Source organism: Aphanomyces invadans, assembly GCF_000520115.1.
Source record: "Aphanomyces invadans strain NJM9701 unplaced genomic scaffold supercont1.3, whole genome shotgun sequence".
Classification (NCBI taxonomy): domain Eukaryota; phylum Oomycota; class Saprolegniomycetes; order Saprolegniales; family Verrucalvaceae; genus Aphanomyces; species Aphanomyces invadans.
Window position 1 is genome coordinate 255,882 of NW_008580148.1, and position 12,555 is coordinate 268,436.

The 12,555-nt window shown below is 57.2% G+C and overlaps 5 protein-coding genes across 5 annotated transcripts; 3 read left to right on the top strand and 2 right to left on the bottom strand.

The window, feature by feature from the left end:
* The first annotated feature begins 1,964 nt into the window (after nt 1-1,964).
* On the top strand, nt 1,965-2,589 carry H310_01807 (hypothetical protein). Its single transcript, XM_008865114.1, has one exon. The coding sequence runs from the start codon at nt 2,120-2,122 to the stop codon at nt 2,531-2,533; it is 414 nt and encodes a 137-aa protein (XP_008863336.1). The 5' UTR covers nt 1,965-2,119; the 3' UTR covers nt 2,534-2,589.
* On the bottom strand, nt 2,506-3,891 carry H310_01808 (hypothetical protein). Its single transcript, XM_008865115.1, has one exon. It carries the CDS (start codon nt 3,713-3,715, stop codon nt 3,260-3,262), a length of 456 nt encoding a protein of 151 aa, XP_008863337.1. The 5' UTR covers nt 3,716-3,891; the 3' UTR covers nt 2,506-3,259.
* Nucleotides 3,892-4,414: 523 nt separating this feature from the next.
* On the top strand, nt 4,415-6,733 carry H310_01809 (hypothetical protein). The gene has a single exon (XM_008865116.1). It carries the CDS (start codon nt 5,066-5,068, stop codon nt 6,455-6,457), a length of 1,392 nt encoding a protein of 463 aa, XP_008863338.1. The 5' UTR covers nt 4,415-5,065; the 3' UTR covers nt 6,458-6,733.
* A 1,576-nt stretch (nt 6,734-8,309) lies between these two features.
* H310_01810 (hypothetical protein) lies at nt 8,310-9,360 on the top strand. The gene is made up of 2 exons (XM_008865117.1): nt 8,310-8,752; nt 8,801-9,360. The coding sequence occupies exons 1-2, from the start codon at nt 8,450-8,452 to the stop codon at nt 9,287-9,289; spliced, it is 792 nt and encodes a 263-aa protein (XP_008863339.1). The 5' UTR covers nt 8,310-8,449; the 3' UTR covers nt 9,290-9,360.
* Nucleotides 9,361-9,880: 520 nt separating this feature from the next.
* Nucleotides 9,881-10,844, bottom strand: H310_01811 (hypothetical protein). The gene is made up of 2 exons (XM_008865118.1): nt 10,521-10,844; nt 9,881-10,469 (listed from the first exon to the last, which is right to left on the bottom strand). The coding sequence occupies exons 1-2, from the start codon at nt 10,785-10,787 to the stop codon at nt 9,957-9,959; spliced, it is 780 nt and encodes a 259-aa protein (XP_008863340.1). The 5' UTR covers nt 10,788-10,844; the 3' UTR covers nt 9,881-9,956.
* Nucleotides 10,845-12,555: the final 1,711 nt, after the last annotated feature.

The window sequence follows — 12,555 nt, forward strand, 5'->3', positions numbered from 1 at the left end:
TCGTCGACGTGCCGACAACGATCCGGTCCATATGACCCGTTGGCGCCCCCGCACTCGGTCCATCCATGCGTTTGAAGCGTGACATTTGTGTTGAGGGGCAAGAATTTGTGGTCCAGTGCAGGCAAGCTGGCGGCTTGCGTCGTTTGCGGTGGATAGCGGCATGCGGGAGATGCTCATGCTTGTCGACGCAAACGCACTCGACGGCAGTGGGGCCGTTCTATCCATGAACAATCCACCGCTCCGTCATGCTCGATGCTCTGCACTACACACGGGACGTGCCGACATGCCGCCGCAGCCCCCTCCTCGTTCTTTGTGCTCGCCCCGACTCGAGTATGTCGTGCCGTGCACAAAGGTGGCTCGGTGTGTTACCGGGTCGCTTGTCGCCATGCCGTTGGTCGACCTGGTCGGTGTCGACCCAAGGCGATCATAACATAACGCCGTCGTCGCAGTGATTGGGAATCCTCTCGACAGCGTGCGTGGGACGCCAGTGGTCCACTCCATCGACGGCGACACGTCCGTAATCGGAGTAAACATTGTCACCCATGGCGCGCATGCGCAAAGAAAGCGTGCATGCGGACCACTCGCGTCGACGTTGTTGCGCACGTGCGCAGTCCCCGTCATATCATTGCAATCGGTTCAGCGAACCCCGAAAAAAGCCGTCCACCTCCAAAACATTATCTGTTCTAATGTCTTTGACCACCTGTATATTTCAATACCAACGTAGAATACTATTCTTTTTGACCAATTGCACTTGTAGATACCATTGGACCTGTGCTTGACGGACAGAAATTCTCCTTATTATAGCCAATCAAATTGGGCTGACACACCGAATGTAAAAAAGATAATGGTGCCTCCATGCAGTGTCAAGATGAAAAAATATCGGGTTTTTCCCATGGTCCTGAACTTTTTTTTTGTCCGTGTTTTTCGGGGATTGCCATGTGCTCGAGGAAAAACACAACTCGCTGGCGAGTTTGCCGCCATTCGGTGGTGGCCATCAAACACAGGAAGCGGCGATCGAGCCTTCACCCAACACAAGCTCCCCAACTCGCTCGACGTGGATGGTTCTCGAGGGGGGGGCGTTGCCAGGTCAACGGTACCCAGTGTCACACTCTGTCCAGGCAACAGACAAGCGGCGAAAACGCAGCAGCCACGAGAGTTTACTACCTCTCCAACAGTCGGTGGACCCCACCACCACCCACCGTCCACTACCACGTGTTCTCGCAACAGCAAGGGATGAGAGTACAGTTTGGCCAAACGTCGCCAGCAGGTGGAGCACGTAGCGCAGCAAGCCAGCGCCAATATCCAGCGTAACTCGAGCTCGGGGTTGAAAAAGTCCGACGTCATCGGCATGGGCGCGATGCATGGACGTCGCAAAACCGCGCGTGCGCGAGGATGGAGATCGACCGATCATCGCGCGTCGAGAGACAGACATGTTGCCCTGTGCACCAGACGCGACGACTCGGGCCCGAGGCGCATGGCATGCGACACATGCGCGGGAATCGAGCGTTAGCGCACGCTTTGTCGCACGTGTGTGACCACGACAAGAAGATTCGAGGAAACCGACCGGGTGGGTCGCTGAGCCCGCGGCATACAGCTTGGACGACGCATGGCGCCCGCCTGTTGTTCCGTTGCCCTTAACACGAAAGAGTCGGGCAGCGCGAAGGCGGCGCCCTCACGATTCGAGTCTTCACGAATGCAGCGATCGCGCGTCCCAAAGCCAGCGCCATGTCGCGTCTTTGTAACTCGGCCCGTGACCATCCCCTTCCTCTTCCGTAAAGGTCCAAGGTCCCGCGGCTGCCACCATATTCGCTCGATCGACCCGTCGTCGCTCGAACATCCAGCGCGTTCACGGGATGCATGGAGACCAGCAGGTCCCAGCGCGGCGCTCGGAATGTATCCGGGCGACCGGGAAGTGTGACAACATGGTCTGGCTCGTGATGTTGGCGAGTCACATGTTACACCGTGGGCGAATCGTTGGCCCAAGCAGCCAGTAGCGACCGATGCTGTCGCGGATGTAACTCTGTTGGACGTGGCGGCGCCTGACCGCGACACCCATCATTCCCACACGCTTGCAACCTAGGTGCTACCGATTCAGTTTGGCATTTGACGTCCGTCTCCCATGAAGAACCTATTTCGATCGTTGGAGACCCAGCGGCCGTCGCTCCAGTCAGGGCCGCATCGATACGAGCCATCCCTGTACTTATCCAAGGCCGACATTTCGGCCATGTTCCCCCCAGAAGTGCCGCCGACGCTTTGCCGACGGCAGTCGTTGGTGCTCGACGAGCGCCGCCGACGACGGAGCGTCCTCCACCAGAGCAGCGCGATGCGCACGACCAAGGACCTCGTGTCGTATGAGCAGTACGGCGACTGCTTGGTGGATGTTCGAGCGGTCGTGACCCACCACCGACACAGCAACGAGCCGCGTCCGCCAGCCAAAGTCGTGCTCTTCCACGCATCCCAATACAGCGACGACGATCGAGCAGAAGACCACCATCGCTTCCGCCACTCGATGCCGGCCCAATTTTGTTATTAAAATGCGTCAACACAATTACTATTTTACTTAATATTACCCCCCGCGTGTGGATCGAATGACGAGCGATGCGGACGTCGGTACGTCCAGTGCCATGGCCGCATGGAAGCGATGCATCGACGTGCTTGTCAGTGGAATAATGCACTCGGTGCATGCCACCAGCGTAACGCTGGGCATTGTGCCACCATGCCCTTCTTTCCTTGCCAGACGACGTTCCATGTCGAATCGAGTGGTTGGGGCATTACGCGGCGACCCCTGTTGACGTGGATGAAAACGCCACCCAGCACTTGCTCCGAATCCCATATACGGGTGTGCATCGCCACCCACTCACCACCAAGCATGCGGCTGGAACACACCGCCACATACCCACGCATGGCGTTCGACATGTGGGCAGGATACGTCCCTGCCCACCTCGATGCAGTCGTGTGCGCCGTGCATTTCACATTGTTGGCGCATCGTTTGCATCGAACTCGGCGCGTCCGCCTCGCTAGGGCGATGGCTCTCGATGCATATACGCTACCGCAACGTTCCTGTGTTTCGTGGGTCTGGATCGTCGTGCTTGGTTGGGCAAGCACCTCCCGTGTTCATTTGCGAGTTTGCAACGCTTGCGACTTTTTTTGTTTCCAAGGGTGTGCGACGTGGTTGTCCGAGGCGCTGGCACCACGGACGCGCCGACGGACGCAGGTGCTGCACGGACAGAACGTCGAAGCTGGTGGCAACGGTTTGCATTTACAGTGAATGACACGACTGGGATGGCATCGAGTGCCGTGACCTGCCAAAGTCGGCGCGGGCGTCGACCGCCGCGATCTGCTCTTCGTCAAACAACACGACATTGGCGTAGCGGGGAAGCGCAGGCACGCGGGTTTGTGTGGGGGACATGGCGACGTGGGGGTCTGCAAGAATCGCGCGAGTCGCGTCCGTCTTGTACGTGAGGCGCAGGAGATTCCTCCCCAGGTCTTGCGCGTGTCGTAGAATCGTGCGTAACCTGCGCTGCCGCTCTTCCTGGACGAGCACGTGCCGTCGCTCGAGGACGAGTTGTCGAGGTGGGCCTACCGTCATGGCTGTGTCCAGGGGAAACATCGCCGCGATGTCTGTTCTCGACAGTTGAAGAAAAGGTCGATACGGCTTGGGCGAGGACGGCAGCGACGGCCGTTGGTCCTCAAACTTGCGAAAGATGTTCTTCATGACCAAAGGCGCACTGCCACTTGGCACGCGTGGCGGACGATAGGCTGTCCCGTCGTCAACCACACGCGATGCTGCAACCCATTCATGACGTGTACTCAAAAAGGTGGCCCCTCCCTCTTATTCGCCAGCACCGCGTTCGGGCCTGTAATGGGTTCAGTTTGTGGTGGCGGCGCGCGGCGACTCGAGCCATATCACTCGATTTGGGGCTGGCGGGTATACTTTGGCCATGCGACCGCCCTCGGTGCTGGCCCGAGCCCAAGCACGACGATTCCGCCGCGACGCATCGTGGTCCTAGAGGCCATGACACGTGTGTCTTACATGCATCGCGGCGTCGAGAGTGGTTTGTCCACGATTCCAACGAAACATTGGCTCTACCGAGTCGACACGATGGCGCCAGCGACAACCCACACGGCGGTGAGGGGGGTGCTGGGTGTGTAAAGAAGCGCAGACGTCGTGCGTCGCGGCGGGTGCGGTCGCGTGTGGCGTGCACGGAGCATGGTCAGATTTCCACGTTGGTTTCTGACGTGTTATGTACAGTGATACCTCACATTTTGCACCATCTCCAAAATATAAATTCTAACAGACGGATGGAAACCCAAAGAAAACGACCTCTGAAGACTTTATACATCAAGTACTTGACGTCGAATCATATTATGCAGTTTATTCATTTTGAGTGGGGTGCAAAATGTGAGGTATCACTGTAATCGAAACGGGAAGATTCGACCGAGGCTGCACACGCTGCAAAATGACAGCGCGGCTCCATGACTCGCGCCGTGTATGTGCTCGAGGACGACACCACAGCGACACGTGGCGACGTTGAGCATCATTGTTCACGACGCCGCTGATACGTCTTGTCGCTGCATGCGGCGAAACACGTAGCCTGCGATGGCGAGGCTGGCGCGCGCCGAGCGAATGCACTGCACGACGATCATGGTGGGGATGTCGGTCAAGAAGGTACAGCATCTCCGTTTTGGCGCATCCATGCCAGCAGGTCGCGTCGCGACGGATGTGGGAGGCCGACAGCATACACCCAACTTCATTGTCCACTGCTTCTTGTCGTCGAATGCACGTGTTCCATCGGGGTCGACCGCGCCACGGACCCCCCCCCCATCAAGCTGCTTTTTCGCGGCGTCCCGCGACCGGAGCATGCGCTAGTCTCGCCCACATGTCGCTGGACCAAGCATTGCATCCTGTTGGATTGGTTAAAATCATGTCATTTTCGTCCACTCATTGTGCGCCATTCCCGACGCAGCCCAGATCGTCACCTGCGTTCGTGGCAGCGTCGGGCTCCTCCGCGATGTCTCACGTTGAAAGGAGACAGATTGTGTTGACCAGAGGTCTGACCAAGGCATGGGCAAGTTTATCATTGTGGGTGGTGGTCCCGTGGGGTGTTTGGCAGCGCTGCAGCTGGCGCATCAGGGCCACACGGTCACGGTCTACGAAGGCCGGAGCTACATTCCAACCGACCCGAGCGAGAGCTATCCCATCGGAGTGAACCCGCGAGGGTTGCATGCGATCGAGTCCGTTGCGCCTCAAGTCGCCCAACGTATTCGGTCGGAAGGACACGTCGTCGATGCATGGGAAATCTACGCTGGTCGTCGTCGTGTCGCCAAGCTCGAGTCGGGGGTCGTGTACGGCACGTCCCGCGGCAACGTGAACTTGCATCTGTGGGAAGCATGCCAAGGACACCCCAACATTGAAGCGCACATGCGCCACAAGCTCAAGTCGATGGATTTCACCGCGAAATCGCTCACGTTTGAAGTGGTTTTCCCCGACACGTCGCCGTCCGAGGTGATCGTCGACGCGAGCGAAGCACGGGTGGTGGGAGCCGATGGCGTGCACTCCACTGTCCGCGCCAGTATGCAGCGAGCCGACCCTTCGTTCTCGGCAAAGGTGACGCCATGGGCAAATGAATACCGTGTTCTGTTTGGGGCTGTCGGGCAGCTCACGGCAGAACTCGACCCCGCCGTGCACTACATTTTTAGCGGGGGGTACACAGCCACCATCGACAACGGCGGCACCAAGCAGTGGACGTTGGTGACCACCGTTCGGGACTCGGATCCCGACGACAGCGTGTCGCAGCTCGTCCGAGAGACGGACGCGAGTGCCGACAACGTGGCGAAATTGAAGGCGTGGATTCAGTCCATTGCGCCGCAGTTCCTCCAACTTTTGCCGCCTGGCGAGCTCGAGCGGTACTTTGCCCGCCGCACGTACCGCGGCGCTGTCGTCGAATGCACCAAGTTTGACGTCCACGAGTGGGTTGTACTGTTGGGCGATGCCGCGCACTCGGTGCTTCCTCCCACTGGCGAGGGCATCAACAGCGGGCTAGAGGATACCCTTGTCTTGGCATCGTGCACTGGCGGTACCTGTGACGCTCCGTTTGCCGCTTACACGAAGGCGCGGCTCCCCGACATCTCGTCGATTCTAGTTTACGCCAACCATTTGAATGCCAGTCCGTCGTTTGCGGGCGAGCGCGTGGCAAGGCTCGTCTTCATGCTTGCCGAAAGCTCGTCCAACGAAAGCATCGGCCAGAGTTTGTTTGGTCCGCTTGGCATCCACCACTGGCCGTACAAGGCCATCGTCGACAAATGGGCAAGGCGACGGCTCTTCTGGCTCAACGCGGCGCGACTTGTGACGTATCCGCTGTCGGCAATCGCGTGGGTTGTGATGCTGCCGCTCCAGGTGTGTCGACCCAACGCGAAGAAAGGTGCTCGAACCGTGGTCATTCAAGGCGTGGTGTAGCATGGCACGTCAATGCGAACGGTGGCTGGAATGGTCATGCGAATGCCCGTAACTAGTTTGTGCCGATGGCACGGGGGGGGGCTCGACTCGAATCCACGGACGCAACTATTCCGCACAAGTCGTCGCCGGTTGGGTTGGCGATGACCGCGGCCTGTGCGACATACGTCCGCGATCGATCCTTCAATGGGTATCTGCGTTTGTCCAGCGCGTCGAGAGCAGGCGAGAAAGCAGGTCTTAGCGTAACGTGGTCCTTGCAGAAAGGTTTTACGTTTCGATGGAGGCTGAGCTGTCGTGCTTTGGGGCAGCCTGGATCACGTGACAGGATCGACTACGTGTCGGTGAATTGTGTCTGCTCATGCAGGAGTTGACTTGGACGATGCGTTCGGACTTGGACTAGTCAACTGAGGTCGTCGCGGACACTTTTGTAGACAGCTTCGTCGCCCCGTTCTAGTTCGTTGTGGATCCAATACGTCGAGGAGAATTCCAAGAGCCAGGTGCAGGCACAGGTTGAGAGCGCATTCTTAAGTGCCCATGAGTGGAGTCGCCATCGTGAACAGTGCATGACAAGGAGTTCGCCCCGACTCTATGTCGTCGCGATGCCGTGGCAACGATGGCGTCCGCCATGGCCACGGTGAAGCAGAACAATCCTGCGCCAGGAGGAATCCCGCTCACTCGGATTGAAGCGACCAGAATTACACTGCAGCTGACGTTCCACGAGTCGTTAGGTTAACGATCTGAGCTGGAATGACAGCAACTGGTCGATGTTGATGGCTCAACGCATCACGGACGATGGTTTCTGCTGCTGTGAGGCAATAGTGGCTCGAGTCAGCCCTCGTTACGTCGTTTTCATCGAGCATGCCAGAGCCACACCAAGAAACGCACTGGTCAAGCTGAAGTACACAAACCCCTTGGTCTGTTGCTAGACAGCAGCAGCATAGCACGTGGCTTTCATATCCGCCACATACTTGTGCCACTGGGCCGCATGAAAAAGAGCCCAGAACGTCGGGATGGCCGCGACGTGCATCTTTGCGTCGACATCGCGTGGCATCACACTCCAATCGACACGGTGTTTGTGGAGGAGGCCGACCAAGCACGTCACACAACATTTCACATTTGGAAACGTTGGTTAACTGTCGATTCCACCCTGCGCAATGTCTCGAGCAATACTGACACTTATTTCGCTGCTCGACAACACCACGCGCGACTCGGCTCATCCCCAGGGCCACATGAGCAGGGAGTCGCGCTGCCGTCCTCTCGTCGAGGGAATCGCCGCACGTCGCCACCCCCACGAAGGTGGCATCTACATGACCTCCTGTGCCATCGGCAAAACAGGCTCCCGGTACACACGATTCAATAGGCGCCCGCAGGAAGACTCATCGGTGCAAAAATCGTGCACGACCAAATTTCGCTGCCAATTCGGGCAAGGTCGAGAGCACTTGCAGTTTCGTGTTCGGTAGGTTATTCATATCGCGGCTGTTGACAGGGTGGCGCAGCATGGTGTCCAGGTAGCACGTCCTTTCCGATACAAGTGACTGTGTCGAGCCAGCCATCCATGCCCACATCATGGACAAACAGCCTCCCTCGAACACAATCCGTCCTCTGTCCGTTGTATGATCTCGATGGTACTTGATCCACCGCCGAGGGGGAGTGGTGGTGACCTTATCCGAGAAATTTCAGCTATGAAGCAGTCCGACGGGGGCGTGGTCGCACAAAGGAACTGGTCACGGCCAACTCAACGGTGCGCACGGGGCCGTGTAAACGTACGCCTGGCGGCACACATCCCGCTTGCTACGGTGGATCGCGACTTGTTGGTCAGCGCTTTGGGACCTCCTCGCCCATCACGTTGAGAAAGCGAGTACGTTTCGCTGATCACTCGTGCAAGACGCTAAACTTGCCGCCGGTTTCATTGGCGTGGGAAGTCTTACCTGGCGATGACATCACCACGGTGGGGTCGGCTGCAAAGAAAAGGTCGTCGGGGGTCCCTTCGCTGCCATGATTTGTGCGCACACGAGAATTCGCCGCATGGGGGTCACCCATTCGGTCCAGGCGATCAAGATCCGGCGCAACGGCGAGCTCGTGCTCCTGGCAGAGTATCGCACGTTCTTGGTGAGCAAATGCCCGGATTTTGCCCACGTGCGATGCATGATAACGCCTGCTATCCAAACCCGGGTTCTCTCGAGTTGGGAGGCCATCGCAAACGGCACCACGCCCGCGATGCGGGCCATCGGCCACACGTCGCCCGTCGTATGCTTCTACGACAGCTTTTACAAACGCCTCTTCGCAGGTGCCCCCGAGGTACGCCTGCGCCATGACCGCCCCCTGACGATGAAAAGGATGTGGCAGGTGCAGCCGCTCTTCCGAACGTCGATCATTGTCCAAGGCAAAGCGCTTATCAGTATCGTCCAGACCATTGCGAACGGTCCGAACTCGAACAATGCAATTGCAAGTGTTGTCGAGTTGGCCTACCGGCACAATCAGTACGGCGTCAAGATGCAATACTACAACGTGGTCGGGCGGGTGCTGCTGGAAGCCCTACAAGAGTGCACGGGACCGAGCGACTGGACCGCCGATCTCGACTTGGGCTGGCGCACCGTGTACGCCTACATGATGACAACGATGGCACCAATTGTGTATCATGGGGCCACCAACCACACAGACTGTGACAGAGCTTTGGCCAAACGGGGACGATATCAACAAAAACGGACGTTGCTGCGGCCGCCGACGGTCCATCCTGTGTCAACGCAGACGACGACGTCGTCACTCAACTCGCTGGTCCCCGAGTCCAAGATGTCCGAGTGTCCTGTCAAGAACGCGTGGAGCGTGCCGCCCTGATGAATCGTGTAAAGTTTCAGAGATCCCCATGCATGTGACCCCTCTGTGGGGGTGATGCCTTTCAACACTGCCCCCTCGAGAAGTGTGATGATTGAGGATCGCGAGAGCTTGGCGGGAGGTTGTCCGCCCCTGTGTCGTCGACGAGCGACAGGGATAGAGACCTGGGCATGGCGCTGCATACGGTATAGTGGTGCGATCCAAACAACCGCTGGGTTGCACAGTTCAGCGGTGGAATTCCACCACCGTTGGGACGCCACAACCGCATGGAACCGAGCCGTCCACGTTGTGTCGCTACAGGGACGTCCAAGTGCACCACGTCGCAGATATGCTGCTCCTTCCACGAAGCATGCCTGGACAACAAGCTAAGGAAAGCTTGACCTCCCGACGAGAAGTCGGAGCACTACTCTTGTTGCTGGAATGCATCGAATGAATGGATGGGAGTGAGCTCCACCCTTCCATGCCTCATTCTTGGCAGAGCCTCACCTTTGATTCACAACGCATTCGTCCCTTGTTTACCGGAGCCGCCAACTTGGCCCCGCCCCGTCGTCAGTCGGCCCCATGGCGCCCATCCAATACTTACACAGCTAAAACACGGGAGGAGGTTCTCATTGATGCGTTTGGTATGAACAAAATTAAGATGGGGGCGATTGAGCCCCATCCACGGGTGCTACCGAGGGCCAGATGTCGAGGGTTGCACAGGACACTGCGGACTTCCCCCCGTGGGCGAAATGGAAGTCAAGGTGTTGACGGGGCATTCGCCGGCTGGCAAAGCAGCGCCTATGTCCAACGGCTTGACGGATTTGGGGGGGCGCATTGTCATGGTATGTGTGAATTTTCCCGACTTCGCCTGCTCCTTTTCCTTGGCACTGGGGGCAATTTGGCCGTGGTACACGATGGGGGTCATGGCGGTGAGCATGTACGCGTACACGGTGCGCCAAGCAAGGTCGAGGTCTTGTGGCCAGAAGGCGTCGCCGCCACTGCATCGTTTCAGCGACGTCAGGAGGACCCGCCCAAGAGTGTTGTAGTACTCCATCTTGACCTTGTACTTATTGTGTCGGTAGGCCAGATCCACGACGCGCTCGATCGCTTGGGGGGAATTTACGGCATGCGTGATCGACTGAACGATGTTGATGAGGGCTTTCCCTTGGACGATGATCGACGACCGAAAGAGGGGCTTTGTCTATTATATGGCATGCAGCACATGAGCTGATGATCGCCAACGGCATCGTACCGATGGATCCTCCACAAACAAATCGTTGTAAAAGCTGTCGTAAAAGTATACGACGGGGGACTCGATTCCTTTCATCCCTGGCGCGGTCCCATTCGTGATGGTGTCCCAGTTGGTCATGACAAGGCGTGTGATCTCGGGGGTGACCAAGCACGATGTGTAGGCAAAGTCGGGGCACTTTGCCTGGAGGTACCGCTTGTACTTGGAGTGCAACGACAAGCTTCCGTCCGCGTTCCGAGTCACTGCTTGCACAGAGTACTTGATGCCCATGGCCGCCCCGTCACGTGGTGGTGGAAACGGTACGAGTGGGCGGAGCCGGCGAAATCGAGATTGGCGGATGACAAACTTGGCGGATTCGGTGGCACGGGGGCGCCATCATGCTGTGCCGACGAAACCAGCGCCGGTGTGTGCCATTTGAACTAAACACGCTGCGCATTTTTGGCACACGTGCTCGAAACGATTTTGCCCGGACCACGAAAGCGCCGTTTCCGACAAGGATGCAAACGGCGTCGCCATGTCACATAAATTCGTGGCTGCTCACATTTCCGAGCGCGCCCGATCCACCACCATCGCCCCATCTTTCGCGGGACAAATACACAAAATCCGCGCGTGCGCAAGAAATGCGACGGGTTCATGTGGCATATCGATGCTAAATATTCGACGACCATCGAGCGACAAGGCTCACCGTCGTTACAAGGAACCGTGAGCTACGGCGTCGGCATGACGGCGAGACAAACACCTATATGCCACCACGTGCTCCTTTCATCATGCGAGTTACGCTGACAGCTACGTCGTTTAGGTGGACTAGTGACTTGGCCATATCACCCTATCGAGGTTGTTGGGCAGCAAAGGGTGATGAAGAATGGGTATCTGTGATGCTAAAGCTACCCCCTTCATCGCCTGGCACTAGCCTTTAAAGTGCGCTGACAGCAACACACATAGCGCATGCGATTCGCATGGATGACCCCGACGAGGCGGCCTTGGAGGTGCGGTGGGTGTGTTGCGATGGCGGTAGTGCACGAGATGATCATGCATTACGCGTGACACGATGAAGGGTGACGTCTCGGGCAATGGAGGGGATGTGTTGATGTCGGTACTTGTCGTGACCTTGGTGGAGGAGGCATTCTATCGCACAAATGCCCCCTCAAACACTACCCACCCACTTGAACAGTCTTCGGCACCCCCCCCACCATGACAACGTGCGTCTGTGTGTGCAGCCGATGACGGTCAGAGATATGTGGCATGCACACTGCTCCAACTTCTCGGGTCGCCAATATGAACGCGTGCCACAGGAGGGTGTGGGATGACTTTATCTCACACCTGTCGAGTGTCTAACCTGGTTTTTGTATAACATACAAACACCAAGTGAACTCTCCAAAAGTGTGGTAGAACCAGTTGTACGGTTCGAACATTCGGACAGGTGGGCAATTGGCACTTGTAATTATGTCCGACATCGTTGTCGAGGCGGAGGACATCGAAAGCGACATCGCCGACGACAGGAATATCGATGGATGCCAGTGGGCAGATTTGCAAAGTGTCGCTTCAGTATGGCGACGTCTACCTAGTGCAGCGTCCGAGCGAGAATTCTCAACGATAGGCTTCATCCATTCCAAGCTGAGGAACTCCCTGAGCGCCAAGACTTGTTGAGAAGCTCGTGTTCATCAAGAGCAGCATGCGTGCGTTCTGCAGTTGTCCGATCGGCGGCGACGACGCCAGCGCGAGCGATTCCGCTCATACCAGCCTTCAGTAATGTTACACGGAATAAAACCATGGTTTTCATACCCCGAAATCGGGTTTTAATGATTAAAACCTTAAACCCGATGTGTCTTAGGCGAAAAAGATCGGGTTGTTCCTCTCCTGGATAAAATGGGTCTACAATTCGAAAATCGCTTGAAAAAAAGCCCTGGGTGATGTTTATCCACATACAAATTTCAAGATATGTCTCGAGTACGTAGCACAAGATTTGCTCATGTTTTTCTCAACTTCGTGGATCGTCCCAATGGAGAAATCAACGACGGTAGATGACATCAATTTATAC

What these genes read in the sequence shown, in the direction of transcription:
- H310_01810 (XM_008865117.1), top strand. Translation starts at nt 8,450, where the DNA reads ATGATTTGTGCGCACACGAGAATTCGCCGCATGGGGGTCACCCATTCG. An exon ending in TCTTCGCAGGTGCCCCCGAG is followed by an intron (nt 8,753 to 8,800) that starts GTACGCCTGCGC and finishes AGGATGTGGCAG; the next exon opens with GTGCAGCCGCTCTTCCGAAC.
- H310_01808 (XM_008865115.1), bottom strand. Translation starts at nt 3,715, where the DNA reads ATGAAGAACATCTTTCGCAAGTTTGAGGACCAACGGCCGTCGCTGCCG.
- H310_01807 (XM_008865114.1), top strand. Translation starts at nt 2,120, where the DNA reads ATGAAGAACCTATTTCGATCGTTGGAGACCCAGCGGCCGTCGCTCCAG.
- H310_01809 (XM_008865116.1), top strand. Translation starts at nt 5,066, where the DNA reads ATGGGCAAGTTTATCATTGTGGGTGGTGGTCCCGTGGGGTGTTTGGCA.
- H310_01811 (XM_008865118.1), bottom strand. Translation starts at nt 10,787, where the DNA reads ATGGGCATCAAGTACTCTGTGCAAGCAGTGACTCGGAACGCGGACGGA. An exon ending in TGTTTGTGGAGGATCCATCG is followed by an intron (nt 10,470 to 10,520) that starts GTACGATGCCGT and finishes GCCATATAATAG; the next exon opens with ACAAAGCCCCTCTTTCGGTC.